General features: G+C 35.3%; 3 protein-coding genes and 1 long non-coding RNA gene across 4 annotated transcripts; 1 reads left to right on the top strand and 3 right to left on the bottom strand.

Annotated features, from left to right (window-relative positions):
- Window positions 1–1,263: 1,263 nt before the first annotated feature.
- Window positions 1,264–8,592, top strand: LOC120340042 (prostaglandin G/H synthase 2-like). The gene is made up of 13 exons (XM_039408296.2): window positions 1,264–1,348; window positions 1,435–1,497; window positions 1,756–1,872; window positions 2,375–2,518; window positions 2,930–3,073; window positions 3,415–3,593; window positions 3,798–4,039; window positions 4,751–4,842; window positions 5,176–5,347; window positions 5,852–5,963; window positions 6,707–6,854; window positions 7,239–7,388; window positions 8,125–8,592. Exons 1-13 carry the CDS (start codon window positions 1,333–1,335, stop codon window positions 8,436–8,438), a joined length of 1,893 nt encoding a protein of 630 aa, XP_039264230.2. The 5' UTR covers window positions 1,264–1,332; the 3' UTR covers window positions 8,439–8,592.
- A 1,528-nt stretch (window positions 8,593–10,120) lies between these two features.
- Window positions 10,121–13,581, bottom strand: LOC120340069 (uncharacterized). Its single transcript, XM_039408306.2, has 6 exons — window positions 13,252–13,581; window positions 12,517–12,650; window positions 12,146–12,222; window positions 11,452–11,523; window positions 11,131–11,211; window positions 10,121–10,472 (listed from the first exon to the last, which is right to left on the bottom strand). Exons 1-6 carry the CDS (start codon window positions 13,363–13,365, stop codon window positions 10,315–10,317), a joined length of 636 nt encoding a protein of 211 aa, XP_039264240.2. The 5' UTR covers window positions 13,366–13,581; the 3' UTR covers window positions 10,121–10,314.
- LOC144428264 (uncharacterized) lies at window positions 13,481–14,736 on the bottom strand. The gene is made up of 3 exons (XR_013478228.1): window positions 14,383–14,736; window positions 13,724–13,798; window positions 13,481–13,607 (listed from the first exon to the last, which is right to left on the bottom strand). It is a non-coding gene; the product is annotated as an uncharacterized LOC144428264 (long non-coding RNA).
- A 2,304-nt stretch (window positions 14,737–17,040) lies between these two features.
- Window positions 17,041–21,333, bottom strand: LOC120348462 (uncharacterized). Its single transcript, XM_078117239.1, has 6 exons — window positions 21,153–21,333; window positions 20,419–20,552; window positions 20,064–20,140; window positions 19,529–19,600; window positions 18,290–18,370; window positions 17,041–17,778 (listed from the first exon to the last, which is right to left on the bottom strand). The coding sequence occupies exons 1-6, from the start codon at window positions 21,264–21,266 to the stop codon at window positions 17,621–17,623; spliced, it is 636 nt and encodes a 211-aa protein (XP_077973365.1). The 5' UTR covers window positions 21,267–21,333; the 3' UTR covers window positions 17,041–17,620.
- Window positions 21,334–22,307: the final 974 nt, after the last annotated feature.

Below are 22,307 nucleotides of genomic sequence, written 5' to 3'. Positions count from 1 at the left end.
ATCAGTCGAAAGCCGCAAAAGTTGCGCCTAGAGAAGGAAAAAAAATAGATCTCAATTTGTTCAAGAATATTTTATATCCAAAGGCAGAATTGCAGAATTTATACCTAGTTACGCAAATTATTGGCTTATAATGTATTTGATATATATTCGATATTGAACAAGTTGCGCAAGGATGACACGCACAATCGTGAATATTGAACAAGTTAATAGGTAGGTATGTTTGAAATCCTACGACTAATCAGTAAAAAGGGCCGTAGTTGGCTGTAGGCAAATATATCTTACATTCAAACGCTGATTAAGTACCGTCGAACTGCCGGCCATCTTTGAATAAAGATAATATTCAATAACTAGTCGGGCGCAAGTACCAATTATGATCGAATTTCGCTTTAGTAATCAAGACTGCTCTAATTTCACCGCCAAATCTGCATCACCTACGGGCAAATAATTTTCAAGAGAATATAAGTGAGGTTTGTCGGATTTGGTTTATAAATTAAAGGAAATGTTTATTATAGACAAATAGTATATTCCAAAACTTGCGATTGTCAGTTATGAGTCGGGATTGGAGATAGTTATATACACCCATTCGCCATTTGAATTTACTGAAACTTTAGCATTATTCGGACTATGAAATAGTATTAACACAAATGTATACAGATCGCTTTCAAATATATAACGACAAATTATCGTCGTGGCGTTTTTTCTTTTTTCTTAGAAAACTGACAAAATTGCGCTATTGACAGATTTCATGTTAATCGCTAAGAGCTTTTTCGTTCCGCGTCAGGAATTCTCTTGGGCTGTAGTAGTTCTGATCGAGCTTAAGATGTATACAGAGCAGACGTGAGGAAAGTTTGGAGAACGTGAGAAAATGTTGGTCGCGAATTAGTATTGGATTTCGAAATCAAATCGAAACTCGCGCTGTTTCAAGGCAAACCTGCTTGCTTGTCTTTGATGACAGAAGACAGTTACAATATAGGCTGATTTAGATGCTTATGGAAGTTATATTATAATTCAATACATTGTATTACCATCCTTATATGATTGCGTTTTCTTCCCTATTGAGGTATCCATTTTAGATTGTTCGCACTAAATACATCTATATATTATATCAGTTCATGTTGTGGCAAGTGTTAGTTAGAATCGACTAATATGCACGTATTAATTTTTAAAAGGCGCGTGAATTTATTATTTCGAAGCACCCTAAAAAGTAAGGTCTCTAGCTCTCATAGGGTTGTGTCAGTTTACGACTCTCTATATAGTATGTATCATTTTATTTTGAAACAGGAATTGGTGTATATTATAAATTTTGTATCTGGCTGTTAACACAGCATTATTATGGAACGATCTATAGGTGAGTCCCTTTCCGCATTTGCTACCACATTTTGTTTTATGCACTCTGTCACGTTCATCATGATTATTATTGGATTTATTTTGCAGGTTACAAGGTTCTGTTTGCTGTTCTATTCGTATTAATTGCAGCGGCATATGCAGAACAGAAATGTAAGTCGATATAATTTCAAGCAGGTGCAAAAACAGCGAAGAATTTGAAAAATTTGATAATGGGGTACTTAACAGGCATGCGGTTAAATGGGGTATTAAACCCCATGTCATGTCTATATAATACCATACGGCGTATATAACCACACTACCCATTGTCTATATAATTGCAGTTTGATTTAAAATCTGATTTAACGTTAGTCAACCCTTCCCCATTCTTTACCAATATTCGCAAAATTAAAGTTCACTTTTTGTGTTCAGACGACCCCTGCTGTTCGTTACCGTGTGAGAACAATGGTATTTGTTATACGAAGGGATTTGATGATTATGAATGCGACTGCACGAGAACAGGACATTACGGAAAAAACTGTGAAATAGGTAAGAACGTGAAATATACAGGCTATTAGTTTAGGTTAAACACTTGGGTGGTGGAAAAGCCGCAACTGACCATGCGTTGCAAGTGGCAAAAGAAGACGGTGGTGACCAGTAATTAATTCCTGACCTGACGGGGGCAAACTACGGCCCGCGGGCCAAATCCTACTCGTTGGCTAATTCAATCTGGCCCGCCGAATGCTTCCACAGCCAAACTAAAACTAAATGTTAATGTTTTAGCTAAAAATAGCTTAAGTAATTTGTAGAGATTGCGATTAAATTTAAATTTTGGCACGAGGCGTATTATTTTCCAATTTTGCTTTTGTAAGATTGTTAATAAAATGTAACTTTTACGACACACTCACACAGCCCGCCATCAGTCTATGCGCAAAAACCTTGTCCACCTTTGATATAGACCTTCTGTAGTTTCTGTCAATCACAATAATTCAAAATAAATCTAATTCGAAATTGATCGGGTGAACTCAAATTTCAACTTCCTTTATTTTAGCCCCGTTTTCGACATGGCTGAAGAAATTTATTAAGCCCACACCAGCTACAATCCAATATATTGTTACACATTATGAGACGTTCTGGAAGATTGTCAACTCCATACCATGGCTTCAGAAAACCTTCATGGCAGCTGTTTTAAAACGTAAGTTATTTATTGATTTGTTAGAGTTAGATACATGACTATCTCTGTTTTTATTCAAATTTTATATCAATATTGTATAATTCTTGGGAAAATAGAAGGCTGATTATAGGTGGATCACTCCTCCGAGACTGCTTACAGTTCGGAACCCAAAATATTTCGAAGTAGTGATATTCGATATAAAACAACTTGAATAATAAATATCAAATGCACACAAATGTTTACTTGGAATGATAATGCTATTTCTACTGATTTTTGATCCTAGATCATGCGCAAATCTAACCTTGTAAATGTGCCGGTTGTTTTTATCGTCACCTTGTTTCCCCTTCTTAGTCTAACTAACTAACGACTGCTTTTCTCCGCTGATTTCACGTCAAGCATAACGTGTTAAAACCTGAAATCTTCAATCCACAGTTCGCATCGGTTTAGTTGAAGAGCCTTCAGCTTACATTGCAAATGATGATTATACAACGTGGGATACTTACGTTAACAGATCTGTCTACGCAAGAACTTTACCGCCAGTACCAAGAAATTGTCCTACGCCAATGGGCGTAGCAGGTACGTCGATATTTTTGACTTTCAATTTGATGGGGATATTTGTTGGTGGTTAAAGAGCCAGACTTAAATACGTTGTCATTGCAGGTGACACGTCTATGTTCCCATAATTTTTGTTTTTGCACGTTTTTGAAAGGATCATGGTGGTTTTACACTGTTTTTGCAAGGTTTTTGGTGATTTTCCACTGTTTTTGCAAGGTTTTTAGTGGTTGTTCACGATTTTTCATTTGGTTTGGAGTCTTCACAATACATCGCCAATTCACTTTGATATTCAACATTAATTTTCCAACAAAACGAAATATTGGAAAAAATCAATAATATATATATAATAAATTTTTCTACAGGAAAAAAGGAACTACCACCAGCTGAACTGGTCGCTGAAAAATTATTTACAAGAAAAAAATTCCGACCTTGTCCACAAAGATCGAGTGTTGTTTTTCCGTTGTTTGCACAGCATCTAAATCATCAATATTTTAAAACTGATTTTCGTAAAGGATATCCCTTCTATTGGGGAAGTCATTATGTAAGATATTTTTACAAACTTTAAAATTACTACAGAAAATTAAATATCTTTTTTTACGAGATAAATTTAAACCGAAAAATGTTCTACCCAATCTGTAGAACCGCGTCCAAATATTTTTGCATTACTTGTTTATCTTCTGTAATATAATAGAGCCTTACTGATATACTGATGGCAAATTTCTAAAACCTACTTTTGTCTCTGCAGGCTGATTTGTCTAATGTTTACGGCCACACTATTAAACGCCAGCACGCACTTCGTTCCTTTGTTGATGGAAAAATGAAAACATCGATAATCAACGGCGAAGTTTATCCACCACTCGAAGCAGATGCTGTTGGAGCAGAAATGGTTGGTGCTGCTGCAATTCCAGAAAAATACAGAGTGTCTGTGGGTCATCCTTACTTTGGAGCTTTACCATTTTTTATGATTTGGGCTACTGTATACCTCAGGTCAGTATGATCAGATATGGCAGTCTCTGTCGTCTCCAACCTCTCTCTTATTGGACACGAAATGGACATATAAATGATAGTTTCGTTCATTTTTTATTGAATTTTTCATAAAACAAAACGATATTGCAATAAACAATATTAATCAATAACAATACTGATCGATAACAGTAATTTATCATAATATACAGGTATTGCATTATTAGTCTAATCATATTACAAGATTTCTTCATTTTTGTTATGTTTGACAATCAGTCCTTTTTCCAATGCCAATTGTCTTTTGTTCTCTCTGATAGTGTTAATTAATTTAAAAATATTTGAACAATGGCTTTCTTCTACAAATTTTACATTTACTGTATATACATAAAACCGACCAGCAAGCATGACACAAATATGATCAAAGATATTTCAACGTGTCGTTAAATTGTGAAATTAACAATCAAAATTAAAAATTGCGCACCGCGTGGCGGTTCCGCGATCGCATTTGAGCGATCTAGTGGTCAGCGAAGTCGAAGGTTTTTTTGATAAAGAAGACTACCGGTACTGTAAATTATTTGATACTACTTTGTTTTGGCATTCGTGATCATATATTTGAGTTTTGCCCTCTTGTTTTCATTCTGCCTATTTTCCCATTTCAAACATGGTATTTGAATGTCAGTGTATTTTCTTTCTAATTCTCTTTTGCACCTTCATGAATTATTGGTATTTTTGCAGAGAGCACAACCGTGTGTGTGATATTCTGAAGGTAGAACATCCAGAATGGGACGATGAACAACTCTTTCAAACGGCGAGACTTGTAATAACAGGTGAAATATTTTGAACTCTATTGTATTTCAAGAGGCCGTAACTCATTGTTGGTGTTGAAACGATTCGATATCACTTGAACTTCCAGTAATGGAATTCTCAACCGAAAATAAGAAAAGACAAACAAATGCCAAGTTATTCACAGGGAAACATGGGCAGGGTAACAGTCAATTTTTTTGGAGCTCCCGAAGTATTTGTACCATGATACACATAATTCGGGAGCGCCATTTTTTTTACTCTGAGTCAAAAAAATTTACCAACCCTGGGAATACAACTTTTCAGAATTCTACTGACATAGCCCGATTTTCTAACAATTATTTGGGGCTTTTATTCAGGTGAAACAATAAAAATTGTCGTTGAAGAATACGTTCAACATCTTAGCGGTTTCCATTTCAAACTTATATACGACCCAGAGATAGTTATGGGACAATTATCATATCACAATCAGATTCATCAAGAATTCCATGCCATTTATCATTGGCATCCAATGATTCCGGATTATTTAGAGTAAGTAGGACTGTTCACAATTCTTGTTAATTAAAAGATAAAATGCAATTCAATGTAATTGTTTGTTTATACAACTGCAGTCCAGCGTTGATTGTTGTATCGCTTTAAAACCAAACGGCAATAATCGATGTGCTGTAGTGTGTTGTTTCTTTATTCGGCGGAAGTATTCGTATCAAGATGACGCACAGCCTGAACAACCATGACCGGGTACACATACTATGTTCAGGTTGTGCGCCATCGTGGTACGAATACTTTGGGAGCATCCTTCATGCCACTTTTACTCATTTTACCCACTTATTACAAGCGTCAGCAATTCGTTTTTCCTATCTAGTTACTTGCGCTGTATTTTACTTTAAATTCATTATAAATATACACTTTAGATTTAGGTTGAATAAAACCTTATACCAAGGTTCTCAATTTTTAATCTATAACACTAAGTAACCCAATAACCTGTTAAATCATGTTGAAAATCATTTTTTTTTAATTTTTTTCTAAATATTACAGAGTACGAGGTAAACATTACAAAATCAGAGAATTGTTATTCAATCCAAAGCCTTTCGTCGAAGCTGGCTTAGGCAACTTATTGTCAGATTTACACAAGCAATTTAGCGGTCGGGTGAGTACTCTCTAATTTAATCCCACATTTTTATGCTCGCTCGATTAAATATATCTAGTTCCCACATAATGAGGGACGAGGAACGTTTTATGCATGAGTGCACCGACCTTGGGCTGACATTGCGTTTCACGTGCTCCGCCCAAACTTGAACATAATAGAAATAACAGACTGACGAGAAAATAATGACGAGTACGATATTAATATGCACGAAAAATGTGAGAAATTTTTCTACATTGATAAATATGCCAATATTTATGAGGTATGGGTGCACTGCTCAAATATACGGACATGAATGACTAGACTCAGTACCGGTACGCGACTTGCATCACAGTAAGTTATCCAATCATTCATAAGCTTCAAATCAGAGTTGCAAAGTAATCCTCACTGCTGCAGCAATTCACATCGGTACCGGTAAGACTTATAGCTCAGCAGTGAGAATCGGCTTTGTCCAAAATATGGCCAACTTGTCTGACGTAATACCACTTGGTATAGAAATTTTGGCCGAAATAAGAAAAGAGAAATTCGAAAAAATAAAAGTAATAGCCTTCAACCACTTTTAAATACTGAAAATTTGAAATAGATTCGTTCAGTATTCGCTGGGAAAAGCGATTTTCCCACAACAACCGGAATAACAACTAAAACTTAGCTAAACGATTCATACGTACACTTGGTGTATATTAACAAGGCAATGGATTAGGTTCCCACCTAAATGCAACATGATATTCTCAATCAACTTATTTCAGTGGGCAGGAGGACAAAATCATGGTTCCGGTACCCTGGTTGTTGGAGTCCAAACTATTATGCAAGGAAGGGTAATGAGACTCCAGTCGTTTAATAAATACAGAAAAAGGTTTAATTTGCCTCCATACAAAAGCTTCGAGGAGTTTACAGGTAAAATGCGCTATAGCAGTAGCGAATTACTTCTGCGGGTGTAATGACACCCGTAATTTTAAGTGTATCCGTGATGTTTGGACTAATTTACATTACGAACCTATATTGTGACCGTGAATAAAAGTAAGATGACCGTGACAAATATACTGTAAAATAATTTCATTAAATCTACCAGAATTTTATAGATATTAAATTCGACGACTTAGCTAAACTGCATTTACAATAATGTACTGATGTATGGTATATTATCATCTTGCATTCCTACTTATTACTCGCGTCTGTATCACTGCAAAACTCAGTAATAAATCTTGGCAAACGCGATTTATTTAGTTGTGCATACCGTAACCAAATTAATTATTTCAAATTAAATTAATGTTCATTAAGGCGAAAAGGAGATGGCCGCGGAGCTTGAAGAATTGTATGGTGATATTGATGCTTTGGAATTTTACGTTGGGCTTGTGCTTGAAAAAAGAAGAGATCGTCAGCTATTTGGAGAAACTTTGGCCACAATGGGTGCCCCTTATTCTTTGAAAGGTATACACAGTACTTCGTATCTACTTGATTTACATAAGATGCTTGAAATGATACAAAGCTGTGAAAATGGAACTTAGTTGACTTGGGTGTCCATAAAGTCTCATACCTATCGATACCATGTATTGTTTTGGCCCTCACAGATTTATTAAATGGATAGAAAATACTTAAATAAAACAAACCTGGTTAAAAATCATTGAGAACTGACTTCATAACAAAATTGAAATTGTAAAGAGACTTTATGAACACACTGTATTACTTTATGTTATGGATTTGTCGTTCTTGAGGGGAAATTTTGCTTCGTACTTGCTTTGGTTTAACTATTATGCTCAGTTCCTTTGTATACTTGTTTATGCAGCTTTCGCATAACACCAAGATTGAATAAGTGAAGGGTATTCCTGTAGTGTGTATATCAGGTTAAGATTGGGCAATAATTTTATTCCTATTTTCGTTATTTTATTTCTATCACGAGTTCGGGGACTGTCTGTGTAAGCCAAGTGAATATAACCCTTGCCCATATAGGTTTCAGTCCCTTTACACAACCTGATGTGAAATAGGCGAACAAAATTAGTTATCTCCATATTGGTACGCACATTTCTGGAGCGTCAAATAAAGTACTTCTTATGCATAGTGAGAGAGTAATAATAAGTTCCAAAATAGGCGAAGCGGGGAATTTAACGAAAAAAGTTAGGAACCACTGCGTTTATGAATTGTAAATCTTTTTATTTTATTTTCAAAGGTCTGTACGGAAGTCCACTCGCTTCTCCAGGTTGGTGGAAACCCAGTACATTTGGAGGAGAAGTTGGATTTAATATTGTGAAGGAAGCATCGTTACAGAAAATGGTGTGTGATAACGTAGAAGGTTGTCCAACCGTTGGATTTACCGTCCCAGATGACGTAGAATACAAAGAAGACGAGTTCAATACTGTGCCTGTACCTGACGATGACACCGCTGACATCATGGTGAAATTATCACATCAAGCCAAAAAAGCATATCAATCAACACAACAACAGACTTGTGATAAATCGAAAAATGATTGTGGCAAAATTTGAATTTAAACATTTTTGACATGCAATTTATTATTGATGTAGTAACGTCCACGCTTATTATGCTTCAAGTACTTAATCTACCTTTTATCGTGGGTTTCTAAGAATATTTTTGCATACTGCATACAAAGCAATAAATCTAAGATTTCATATTGATAAACTCTGAATTGTATGAAAGACGTTTTCGAGGTGGAAACCGGAATGATTTGCGTTGTGTTACAGAGATTAACAAAAAGTTATGTTATACCACAGGTCCACACTCACTGTAAAATATAATATTAATAATACAAGATCGCCAGAAAAAAACCTTGACTAAACCTGATACAGAAACAGATAGGGGTACTCCCGAAGTATGTAAACCAAGATTGCGGGAAACCGGAACGTAGTATGTGTACCAGGTTAGACCATAATTTTCAGGTACTATTACTACGGAAGTCACTCAGAATCTCACTTCGGGAGAACCCAAATGGGTACTCACATCACCCACACAGCAAATACAAACATTTGTAAAAATAAGATATGGGCAATTACCACCTAGTTTTGACCTATATCAAATGTATATTGTGAATTTTCCCTTCATGAGAGTAAAACCGCTGTATCACAACGAGCAGGATTGAATAACCTGATTTTGTGCTCCGAGAAAGATTATAAATTAAAATAAGAAAAATACTAACAACAAGAGCAACAACAACATAACAAAGCGACGCTTGGGTCCATTTCGTGTCCAATACATATTTTGCCAGACGATAGTCGGGATATACAGGCATAAGACAACAAAATTCGAGATATACACCATGAAGCAAGACTATAATCATTTAAGAGGAGTTTTTACGGTATGTATATCAGGCTGATGAATGTGCAGAATATCGCAAAAGTGTGCGCGAGAACGGCGTTCAAACTGGTCCACATCCGGACCCGCTCAGCGATACTAATCGACCAAAACAAAATCATCGCCACCAGTCAATGGTGACGCAACAACTGAAATTTGAGCAGCCGCACGGACAACTTTTTTCGCTACTGAAAGTATGTGCACCAAGATGCTGGTACACATGCTATGTTCAGGTTGTACGCCATCTTGGTGCACATACTTCTTGAGCTCCCAATTTTTCTCTTCTACGGAATTTTGGGCGCGTTTGTAAACGTTATCGATCTTTTGCTAGCTATTTGTCAGTTTTTATTTGTGATCACAATTAAGGTATATATAAAGCAAATAACGCCAATAGTATATTACCATTTCTCCGATATGTCGCAATGCACCAAACGAGTTAGCGATCGGAGACCGCCGACTTATTGATCTAGTGACGTGAATCCTTAGCTCTAACTTAATAGCGACACCGCGTGTCCCATCACTAATTAATTAATAACTCGCTAATTATACGACATAATACATCTAAAATGAATGGGCTTCTGTTCCGAGATATCATGATTGCTCATGCAAAATTTGGAGCACATTCAATTTCGCTTCCGTGAGATATCGTGTGTATCTAACAGACAAACAAACATGCAAATACCTATCAACATACTTACCGATCAAGATCGATAGATAATAATCTGTCATCTTTATGAGGGGGCCCCCCTTCACAGCTTTATTCTCCATTGTAGAGAGAACTATTTTGTATTTGAATATCTTCCTTTTACAAACTCAAACTCTGCTGTATTATTAGCGAATACCCAATGAATGCATGACAAATGTTGAATAAGTTTATTCTCTTGAAAATGCTTTACAATAAATTTATTTGTTCATCCTCCTTTAACAGAGTTTCATTTCAAGTCTGTGTTTAAAAACAGTTACAATACAAATATTTACACAATGGTAACATTTCAATATTACGATCCGCTCTGACAGCAAATGAAAATGTTCATGACAAACGAAATTGACAAATTACTTCAAATATCCTTCAATGTTTTTTATCAAAGGGCACTTGGAGAAATATAAAGGTACAGGCATATCGTCGTGTTCAATCATTGCATTATATATTTTTGCCGTAGTTTCAGCTGAGATACCGTTGTAGGAAGAATACGCAAACACTGCCGGGCTATCTGTGAATAATAAAAACAAAATATTGTCAATTTGGAATTAGGAATGACGTATTTCCATAATAATACAATACGGCTTAATTAGCTTCATTAACCTTAGTGATAGAAATATACCAATTACGTTGAAATGTTATCTCAACTAGGAAATGTTTAGCAGGGGTGAAACGTATAAAAATAAGTCGTTACGTCATGTAAGTGAATCGTGTGGTTATTTTAAACAATTTTCCTGGACTTGTTTAACAGGGGTAAAACGTATTTCAACTCAATAATGAAAATAGTCGACGTATTATGTCTTTCTAATTGTGATTTGAGGTAAAAAATAAATAAAATATCCTGATAAATCACATATCTTCTGAATGCGCTGTGTGCATTTCGAAATTTATTTACTAATAAATTAAACTTTAATGCAATGTCGGAAATAGTCGACGGTTAATGTTTGTGGCACTTGTTGGAGAGAATGGAATCGTTTTTAAAAGCAATGCAGAATGCATTACTGGCAAATATCCTTTTGTGCCGTTAGCGATGATCTTTTAGTGAACACGGACTTTTAATATATTTACTGGCCAATGTTGCGGTTATTTTCCGACAGCAACCAGAAATTGTGCCTTTTTTCATCATTGAACAAGTTGTGATTTGCATGTTTAGAACTTTAAAAATTTACCTTCTAGGCACAAAATACCAATGTAGTAAGTTTCGTAGTCGGTATAGATATGCACAGGGTATTTGAAGTGATCGAGTAATTCTGAAAAATAGTTCAAGGATGAAATTCGCTTTGATGATTGAATTGGATATTTTCAATAAACGGAAACAAATTATTGTCATTCAACAAAAATAGCAATGAACATAAATACACACTTCTCGGAATTTGCGCAGAAACTTATAGACAAAACTGTTTGTATAAAATGGAAGGGTTAAAATAATTATTGATATTTAGCAATGCTCATAAAATGTTCAATGTTTTGTCTATATAAAATTCACTGACCCTTCTCGTTTCCACTCGCATCTTTTGGTTTATCCAACGCCTGCTTTAGCGAAGCCTTCAACCATTTTCCCTCTGAAACAAAACAATTTTTAGAGAAGCCTAAGAGGATAGGAATAGAAAAGTGTAAGCTTGAAAAGGATGTTAATACTAGTTTAAAAGCAAAGACCTGAATTTGGTGAGAAAAATCGCCTCAATGCTTAGCATACGTTTATGGGTATATGCTAAAGCATATCATCTATTGTAAAAATGTGTGGCTGTTGATAAATAATGAAAACGACCAAAATACCAAATACAGTGAAACTAATATTCAGCTTTATTTGCGATTAATTTATGAACTGATTATTTATGGAATAGTTCTATATTTGGTTCTGAATTGCCCTGTGCAAAACATCCGAGTATGTGAAACTTGAAAGCACCGTAAAAACTTATACATTCTTTTCAATTACCAACGCATGCGAGGTTAGTGACCACAGACGATGCGTCATAGTGTCACTTGACGCGCTTGGAAAACCAAAACCTTGAAGAAAGGGCGGAAAACCCTACGAGAAACGATACCGAGACATAAAAATGAAATCTAGGTGCGCGCATCTTATCATTAGTCGAAAAGGCCATAAACAAATTAAATAACTTTTTTTTACATTCACAGGTTACAATTTCGTCACATCTTTTTTGATAACAAATAAATTATAATAACCATTCTCCATCTTGAATCTGAAGGCTTGTCCTTCCTTGTAGAATTGTTGATAAGATGTCTCAACACGACCCAAGTTACTGAAAAAATTAGTACCAAAAATTCACTATTTGAAATTTTGTGTTCAAACTTCATATAATAAGACAATTCTGGTAGTTTATTGACTTTTTGGTATGAGGTGCAATACAAATCACATTTATTAAAAAAGGATTATATAAAACTGTGTATTGACGCCTTGGTTGTACACGGCATATAAATCTTTCAAATGAAAATTCACACCCGTTTCTTGCATACTAAGTCAGCACAGATCTGCTTATCTGCATATAAGCATTTCTGAACCATTCGAATTTGTTACGCTTCAACTTAAAACCCACCTGGGGTCTAGCATAACAAATTCAAAGCTGATTCCATCTTCTGTGGCTTCACCAAACTTCATGACATAGCAAGGTGTGACACGATCAATCGGATCATCTGCATTAAGCATTTGATACCAAGTTGTTCCAGCAAGCTGAGAGACGTAAAATATATTCAGTTCAAAATGGGCAATGATACACGTAAGACAGTTTTTGTCGCATGAAATTGAATTATTTCTCTTAACTTATGAATTTCCCATCAATTCCAATTACTGTTAAAGCGAATGAAGTCGTTTTCAGAAGCAATGCGGAATGCATTTCTGGCATCTATCGATTTGTACCGTTAGCCATATTTCAGTTGGTACTCCTGAAGTATGCGTACCAAGATGGCGGGCACCGGAACGTAGTATGTGTACTAGGTTAGGGTTAAGCCATAATTTTAGGTACAAATACTACGGGAATCACTTGACTAGTCCCCGAACTCGTAATAGAACTGAAATAAGGAAAATTGGAATAAAATTATGGCCTAATTTAACCTGGTAAACATACTACGTTCCGGTGTCCGCCATCTTGGTACGCATACTCCAGGAGCACCTTTTAGAGAACCTGGACTTCTAATACTTTCACTGGTCAATGTTGCGGTTATTTTCCGACGGCAACCAGAAATTGAATTTACTTTGGAGGTAACTTTACAGGTTAGTGATGACTAGCGATAAAAAATACCGCGAAATTCAATGCTAATAATACTGTACTCACCCTATTCAAATCCACGCCTTTCTCCATTGGTTTAACAGAACAAGTGTTGCAATTGACTGTTACAACAAAAGCAGTCACAAATAGCAACAATGTTATTTTACTCGCCTGTGACATTTTGTGAATTATTTATTCCCTTTTTGAAATTTGCTAGAATAATTCTTAAGAGAAAAAGATTTTGATATTTATATAAAACGTTTTTTGGGGGTATATAGGCTGCTGGGTTCTTTTCAAGAGGTGTAGCCTTGATAAATGGTGCAGAGTAAAAGCAGACTTTCACTGAAGATATATTAGGTTACTATGAATTGTGTTGATTGATAGTAATCCAGCATGGCGTCCGTTATCCGCCTCAATTTTGTCTGAAAATGCAATTTTAATATGTAATAAGAATTATATGAAAAATTCCCCAATATTCGCATTTGAAAACGAAACAGGCTCAACCTTTCATCTAAAGTCATTTAAACACACCACATACTCAACATTTGAGGCATTGCTGTCTGAAAGCCCGATAATTCACAAGAAACCCGATGCTTCCAATATGCTCGGCATCCTATAAGAAATGAACAACAACAATTACATGGCTCAATATAAAATATGCTTCGGAAAAAGAATGCGACACGGCGGATGTCACATTTCGACTGTTTACATCAATCTTTTATAACGACAATTTGTTACATATTAATTAATCTTTCATGCTGTCTGACATGAAGCTCGAATGAAGACAAGAAAATTCCACGTTCCCACAGAATGTAAACAGACTTATTATCTGTCATTGTGTAAAATAGCGTGGTTGATGTGCGAGTGGTTCTTGAATCAAAATATCATATTGGAACACAAAACATAATTTTCAATTTATCTTACAAAATTTTAGTTGAGGGCGATTATCTAAGTCAAGGTGGTCCAAACCCAGGCCCGCGGGCCACATGTGGCCCGCCGATTCATAATCTGTGACCCGCGCCGCATTCGGAGAGTAATTAAAATATCGTATTTTAAATTGCTTCTCATGAAATAAATCAGAAAAATCGTTTGACATATTGTTGTTATATCACTACTGTGACTGAATTGACTAGTATGATGGCTAGCTGAAGCAGCTATAGCAAAGTTTAAGATGTGATGGGTAGTCTAAATTGTTACCTGGAATTCTATCGTTTTGCCATATGCATGGTAGAAAACTAAACATCGGATGCGGATTCCATCAGCCTAGGTTGGCAATGCCTGATAACTATGTGTTTACACAATAGAAGTGCTTGTTATGTATTGCACTGTTTACCTATTCTTGGTACTATTGTGGCCCGCGACCAATGCCAAAATAATTTTGTGGCCCGCGGAGCCAACAACCTTTGACCACCCTGATGTAAGTAATGTTGTGAGGGGCATATTACGAGACATGTATTTTCTTTACCGACTTCTTTCTAGCATCGAGAAAACTTGCTGAGCTTCCCATAAGAAATGAACAACAACAAACACATAGCTCAATGTAAAATATGCCTCAGGAAAAAGAATGCGACACGCGGATGTCACATTTCGACTGTTTACATTAATCTTTTATAACGAACAATTTGTTACATATCAATTAATCTTTCATGCTGTCTGACATGAAGCTCGAATGGAGACAAGAAACTTCCACATTTAAACAGACTTAAACACATGTAAACAGACTTATTATCTGTCATTGTGTAAAATAGCGTAGTTGATGTGCGAGTGGTTCTTAAATCAAAATATCATATTTGAACACACAACATAATTTTCAATTTATCTTACAAAATTTCAGTTGAGGGCAATTATCTAAGTAATGTTGTGAGGCCGTGAGGGGTATATTACGAGACCTGTATTTTCTTCACAGACTTCTTTTTTGCATCGAAATAACTTGCTCTTTAATTTCAGAGTAAAGATTTATTATTTTAATGTGTCCATATAGTTGAGCATAGCTCTCTTGTTTTCGATATAGAAATGTTAGGACTGCATTGTTATCTCATGTCGAGTTTTTATCGGGCAATACACACGTCATTGATGAGTATACGGATTAGAAGCCGTTTGATATGAATTTATTTGTGCCCCCTCCCTTCGAAAGTAAAATAAAACACTTCCTCACTTAACTTGAAGGTCCAATTTGCCTGTAAAACGCAAGCGAATTTTAATGTTCGATATTGAATAAGGATTACCTTTTACTGTTGACTATTATTTTACGTAAACTTAAAGCATTCCGTCATACCGTATTCATATTTAGGACAACAGAGCTACGCACAAATATATGGACACGTCAGACCAGAGCGAATCAGTCCTTACCGGTATCTTTGACGCTACCGGTCCCCTCAAAAAAGTTCTGAATTTCCAGTAGCAAGAATTTTGCAGAATCAAAACGTACAGCCAGTCATGACACTGACTAAAATCCGTGTTCCCATGGATAAAAAATAATACAGCAAAATTTTAGACGAAATATCAAATTTCATAGAATTCACGCAAAATTTTGAAATAAATAAAAGTAATAGCCTTCTAGCGAAAAAATTAATCTTTAACCACTGAAAATTTCAAAGCAATTGGTCCAGTATTCGAAGAGAAAAGCGACTTTTTAAAAACGTGTCAAAGAACAAGAACAACAACAACAACATAATATTGAAACGATCGTTATGTCCACTACGTGTCCAATAAGCAAATATCATGGTCATATTGCCTCTAACGGTATGATATAGCACGGCTTGCCCTCCACTGTTTTAAACTGCGTACGACACTTTATTGGACACGTAGGTGGACCTATGGATCGTTTTAATATTATGTTGTTGTTGTTCTTTGTCACTGAAAAAACCGCTTTTTCTTTGATTACTGAACCAATCGCTTTAAAATTTTGAGTGCTTGAAGATTAAATTTTTCGCTAGAAGGCTTTCACTTTTATTTATTTCAAATATTCCGGTGAGCTGCTTGGGATTCGTTTTTTGTGTGCTATGACGTCATCCGAATTTTATCCGTGGGAACAATGGCTGTCCGGTTTGATTCTGTAACTTCTGGCTACTCGAAACTCGGGAAATTTTTGAGGGTACCGGTAGCGTCAAAGGTAAGGACTGCTTCACTCTGGTAAACGTGTCCATATATTTGAGCATTGCTCTCTTGTTTTTATATTATTGGACACGTTTAGTGGCCATAACGATCGTTTCAAAATTTTGTTGTTATTGTTATTTGTCTCCGTCTCCATTTTTAAAAAATCGCTTTTCTCTTCGAATACTGGACCAAATGCTTTGATATTTTCAGTAGTTAAAGATGAAATTTTTCTCCAGAAGGGTATTACTTTTTTTCTCTCGCTATGACGTCATCAAAATTATTGCCACTGGGTGGCGCTACGTGTCCATATATTTGAGCATAGCTCTCTTGTTATTGTTGTGATCTTGAAAGTCTATGAAATTAGAATTTGATGAATTACGCCATTGTGCCCAAATATCGATATATTCAGACTGAGAAAATAGAAAACTATTATTGAAAATGATTGATCTGGACAAATCTTAAATCGGTCGATAACAAAAATCTTCGATTGTATTGATAGAAATGTGTATGAGGTTTTAGGTTTCATTGTGCACTCAGGATTTCTGATTTCTTCAGGATGGTATTTCTGTATTTTTCAACATTTCCCATAATGAACGTCCCCAAATCAAATGCCTTTACTTACCAGCACCTGAATCGGGGTACAAATAACGATACGTGGACTGCCGTAATTTTTCCATGTCTTGTGGCAATAATCTATTCTTCTCCATTCACTTTCAACATGAATTAAAATACCAAGTGATGCCCAAATATATGGACTCGTAAGACGAAACGATATATTTTATTATCAATTCACCGAAAATCATAGGGTATCCTGAACGAAGCGTTACAGTGAAACAGCTACATGGCTACAATGCGGTGACTTACCCAACAAGGCCCAGTTTACCGATTCCAAGAGAAGTCCCCGCATTAAAGACATTATTCATACCAGTGAGTGCAAGCCCCGCTTTTATGAGACAGTTACCTTTCTGTATTACGGTTCCGGAACTGTCCTATCTTTGTGCTTATTGTTTGCAGTTCACTGTTTATTATCTCGATGGTCACGAAATATAATTAAAGGCTAGTTACGTAGACTGCAAGAACGTTGTGGGTATGTAAGTGAATTCAAATACTGAATCAGCGAATACCCAATGAATTCATGGCAAATGCTGGATAATTTTATTCTCTTGAATATGCGTGTCATTAAATATATTCACTCTCCTTTAACGAAGTTTCATTTCAATTCTCTGTGTATACAGTTACAACACAACATTTACATCATGGTACCATATCAACAAGGCGTTCCGATCCGCTCTAACAGCAAATGAAACTGTCCAGAATCACAGTCGTAATTGTTGACAAATTACTTCAAATAATCTTCAATATTTTCCATCAAAGGGCACTGGGAGAAATATAACGGCACAGGTGTATCGTCGTGTTCAATCATTGCATTATAAATTTTTGTCGTAGTTTCAGCTGAGATACCGTTGTAGGAAGAATACGCAAACGCTACTGGGCTATCTATAAATGATAAAAACAAAATATTGTTAATTTGGAATTGGGAATGACGTGTTTATATAATAATACACTACGCCCTAATTGGCTTCATTAACCTAAATGGTAGATATATGGCAATTAAGCTAAAATGTTATCTCAACTTGCTTAACAGGGGTGAAACTCAAAAAATTAAATCATTACATCATGCAAGTGCGTCGTCTGGTTATTTTAAATTGAATTTTAAATTCTTTAATCTACATTTCAATCCAACAGCGCAAATAGCGGATGTATTATGTCTTTCTAATTGTGATTTGAGGTAAAAAATAAATAGAAAAACCCAATAGTTATAAATAAAATATCCCGTGAATGCGTCGAGTGACTTTCGAAATTTTCATATTAATAAATTCCACTTCAACGCAATGCCGGATATAGTCGACGTTTTATGTCTGTGTCACTTGTTCCAACAATACCGGGACGAATATTTAAGCATTTTTCATCTTTGCTCAAGTCGAGATTTGCATATTTAAAACTTTACCTTCTCGGCACAAAATACCCATGAAGTAAGTTTCGTAGTTGGTATAGATATACACAGGGTATTTGAAGTGGTCGAGTAACTCTAAAAAAATAGTACAAGGATGAAATTTGTTCAGATGATTGAACTGGATATTTTCAATACACGGAAACAAATTATTGTCATTCAACAAAAATAGCAAGGAACATAAATACACATTTCTCGGAATTTGCGAAGCAACTTATAGACAAAACTGTTTGTAAAAAATGGAAGGGTTAAAATAATTATTAATATTTAGCAATGCTCATAAAATGTTCATTCATAACAACAAGAGAGCTACTCACAAATATATGGATACGTTAGACCAGAGCGAATCAGTCCTTACCGGTACCTTTGACGCTACCGGTACCCTCAAAAAAGTTCTGAATTTCCAGTAGCAAGAATTTTGCAGAATCAAAACGTACAGCCAGTCATGACACTGACTAAAATCCGTGTTCCCATGGATAAAAATAATACAGCAAAATTTTAGACGAAATATCAAATTTCATAGAATTCACGCAAAATTTTGAAATAAATAAAAGTAATAGCCTTCTAGCGAAAAAATTAATCTTTAACCACTGAAAATTTCAAAGCAATTGGTCCAGTATTCGAAGAGAAAAGCGATTTTTTTAAAATGGAGACGGAGACAAATAACAACAAGAGAGCTACGCACAAATATATGGACACGTTAGACCAGAGCGAATCAGTCCTTACCGGTACCTTTGACGCTACCGGTACCCTCAAAAAAGTTCTGAATTTCCAGTAGCAAGAATTTTGCAGAATCAAAACGTACAGCCAGTCATGACACTGACTAAAATCCGTGTTCCCATGGATAAAAAATAATACAGCAAAATTTTAGACGAAATATCAAATTTCATAGAATTCACGCGAAATTTTGAAATAAATAAAAGTAATAGCCTTCTAGCAAAAAAATAAATCTTTAACAACTGAAAATTTCAAAGCAATTGGTCCAGTATTCGAAGAGAAAAGCGACTTTTTAAAAACGTGTCAAAGAACAAGAACAACAACAACATAATATTGAAACGATCGTTATGTCCACTACGTGTCCAATAACAACAAAATTTTGAAACGATCGTTATGGCCACTAAACGTGTCCAATAATCTAGAGACTTTGTATTTTATAAAATGAACAGAACTCTTATTTTAGAAATTTGTGGGATTTCGTTCAATGTTGTATCTTGTATTCATATAAAATTCACTGACCCTTTTCGTCTCCACTCGCATCTTTTGGTTTATCCAACGCCTGCTTTAGCGAAGCCTTCAACCATTTTTCCTCTGAAACAAAACAATTAAGAGAATAGTAATAGAAAAGTGTAAGCCTGGAAAGAATGTAAATACTAGTTTATAAGCAAAGACCTGAATTTGGTGAGAAAAATTGCCTCAATGCTTGGCATACGTTTATAGGTATATGCCAAAGCATATCATCCATTATAAAAATGTGTTGATGTTGATAAATAATGAAAACAACCAAAATAACAAATATAGAGAAACTATTATATAATTTTATCATGAACTTCTAATTATTCACGAAATAATTCCATATATGGTACTGAATTGCCTTGTGAAAAAGTCAGAGTTGAAACTTGAAAACAACCTAAGAACTTATACATATATATATATACATTCTTTTCAATTACAACGCATGTGAGGTTAGAGACATAGACAGTGCATAGAATAACGAAATAGTTATCTCAAAGCTTAAGGCACATCTTTTTGATAACAAATAAATTATAATAACCATTATCCATCTTGAATCTGAAAGCTTGTCCTTCCTTGTAGAATTGTTGATAAGATGTCTCAACACGACCCAAGTTACTGAAAAATTAGTACCAAAAGTGCACTATTTGAAATTTTGTATTCAAACTTCATGAATAATGGAATTCTGGTAATTCAATGCGGTTTTGGTATGTGATGCAATACAAATCATATTTATTAAAAAAGTATTATATAGAGCTGTGTATTGACGTCTTGTCTGTACACGACATATAAATTTTTTCAAATGAAAAATACCACCAGATTATTGCATACTAAGTCGGCATAGATCAGCCTAAAGGCATTTCTGAACCATTCGAATTTGTTACGCTTCAACCTACCTGGGGTCTAGCGTAACAAATTCAAAGCTGATTCCATTTTCTGTGGCTTCACCAAACTTCATGACATAGCAAGGAGTGACGCGATCAATCGGATCATCTGCATTAAGCATTTGATACCAAGTTGTTCCAGCAAGCTGAGAGACGTAAAATATATTCAGTTCAAAATGGGCTATGATACACGTAAGACAGTTTTTGTCGCATGAAATTGAATTATTTCTCTTAACTTATGAATTTCCCATCAATTCCAACTACTGTTAAAGCGAATGAAGTCGTTTTCAGAAGCAATGCGGAATGTATTTCTGGCATCTATCGATTTGTACCGTTAGCCATATTTCAGTTGGTAATCCTGAAGTATGCGTACCAAGATGGCGGGCACCGGAACGTAGTATGTGTACTAGGTTAGGGTTAGGCCATAATTTTAGGTACAAATACTACGGGAATCACTTGACTAGTGCCCCAACACGTAATAGAACTAAAATAAGGAAAATTGGAATAAAATTATGGCGGAATCTAACCTGGTACACATACTACGTTCTGGTCCGCCATCTTGGTGCGCATACTTCAGGCGCACCTTTTAGTGAACCTGGACTTCTAATACTTTCACTGGTCAATGTTGCGGTTATTTTGCGACGGTAACCAGAAATTGAATTTACTTTGGAGTTAACTTTACATGTTAGTGACGACTAGCGATAAAAAAATAACGCAAAATTCAATGCGAATAATACTGTACTTACCCTATTCAAATCCATGCCTTTCTCCATTGGTTTAACAGAACAAGTGTTGCAATTGACTGTTACAACAAAAGCAGTCACAAATAGCGACAATGTTATTTTACTTGCTTGTGACATTTTAGGGATTATTTATTTCCTTTTTGAAATTTGCTAAAATAATTCCTAAAAAAAACAGATTTTGATATTTATTTAAAGCGCTTAATTTGATCTCGTGTTTTTTTTTTCGGGTAAATAAGCTGCTGGGTTATTTTCAAGAGGTATAATCTTCATAAATAGTGCAGGATAAGAACAGACTTTCACTGGAGATATATTAGGTCACTATGAATTGTGTTGATAGTAAGCCAGCATGCGGACGTCCGTTATTCGCTTCAAATTTGTCTAAAAATTCAATTTTAATATGTAATAATTAATTATAATATGAAAAATTACCCAATAATCGAATTTGAAAGCGAAACATAAACAGGCTCAACCTTACATCTAAATATACCACGTACTCAACATTTGAGGCATTGCTGCCTGAAAGATCGATAATTCAGAAGAAGCGCGATGCTTTCATTATGCTGAGCATCCCACACGAAATGATCGACGACAAATACATAGCACAATATAAAATATGCTACAGGAAAAGAATGCGACACGGCGGATGTCACATTTCAACCGTTTGCATCAATCTTTTGTAAAGGACAATTTGTTCAGATATCAATTAATCTTTCATGCCGTCTGACATGAGGCTCGAATGGAGACAAGAGAGCTATGTTCAAATGTATGGACACATACAAGGTGTCCCTATTTTTTATTCTGACACAAAAAAACGAATCTCTTGAAGGCCACAGAAATTTTTGAAATAAGTAAAAGTAATAGCCTTCTGGCAAAAAAAATCAATCTTTAACCACTGAAAATTTCAAAGCAATTGATCCAGTATTCGAAAAAAAAGCGATTTTATCATGACGAAGGAAAACAAAAACAACAACATAATATTGAAACGATCGTTATGTCCACTGACGTGTCCAAAAAGAAGCTTCCACAGAATGTAAACAGACTTATTATCTGGCATTGTGTAAAATAGCGTAGTTGATGTGCGAGTGGTTCTCAAATCAAAATATCATATTGAAACACAAAACAAAATTCACAATTTATCATAAACAATTTTAGTTGAGG

This window comes from Styela clava, chromosome 1, assembly GCF_964204865.1.
Source record: "Styela clava chromosome 1, kaStyClav1.hap1.2, whole genome shotgun sequence".
Taxonomy (NCBI): Eukaryota; Metazoa; Chordata; class Ascidiacea; order Stolidobranchia; family Styelidae; genus Styela; species Styela clava.
The sequence above is the reverse complement of the archived record's forward strand: the minus strand, read 5'-3'. Positions and strand labels throughout refer to the sequence as shown.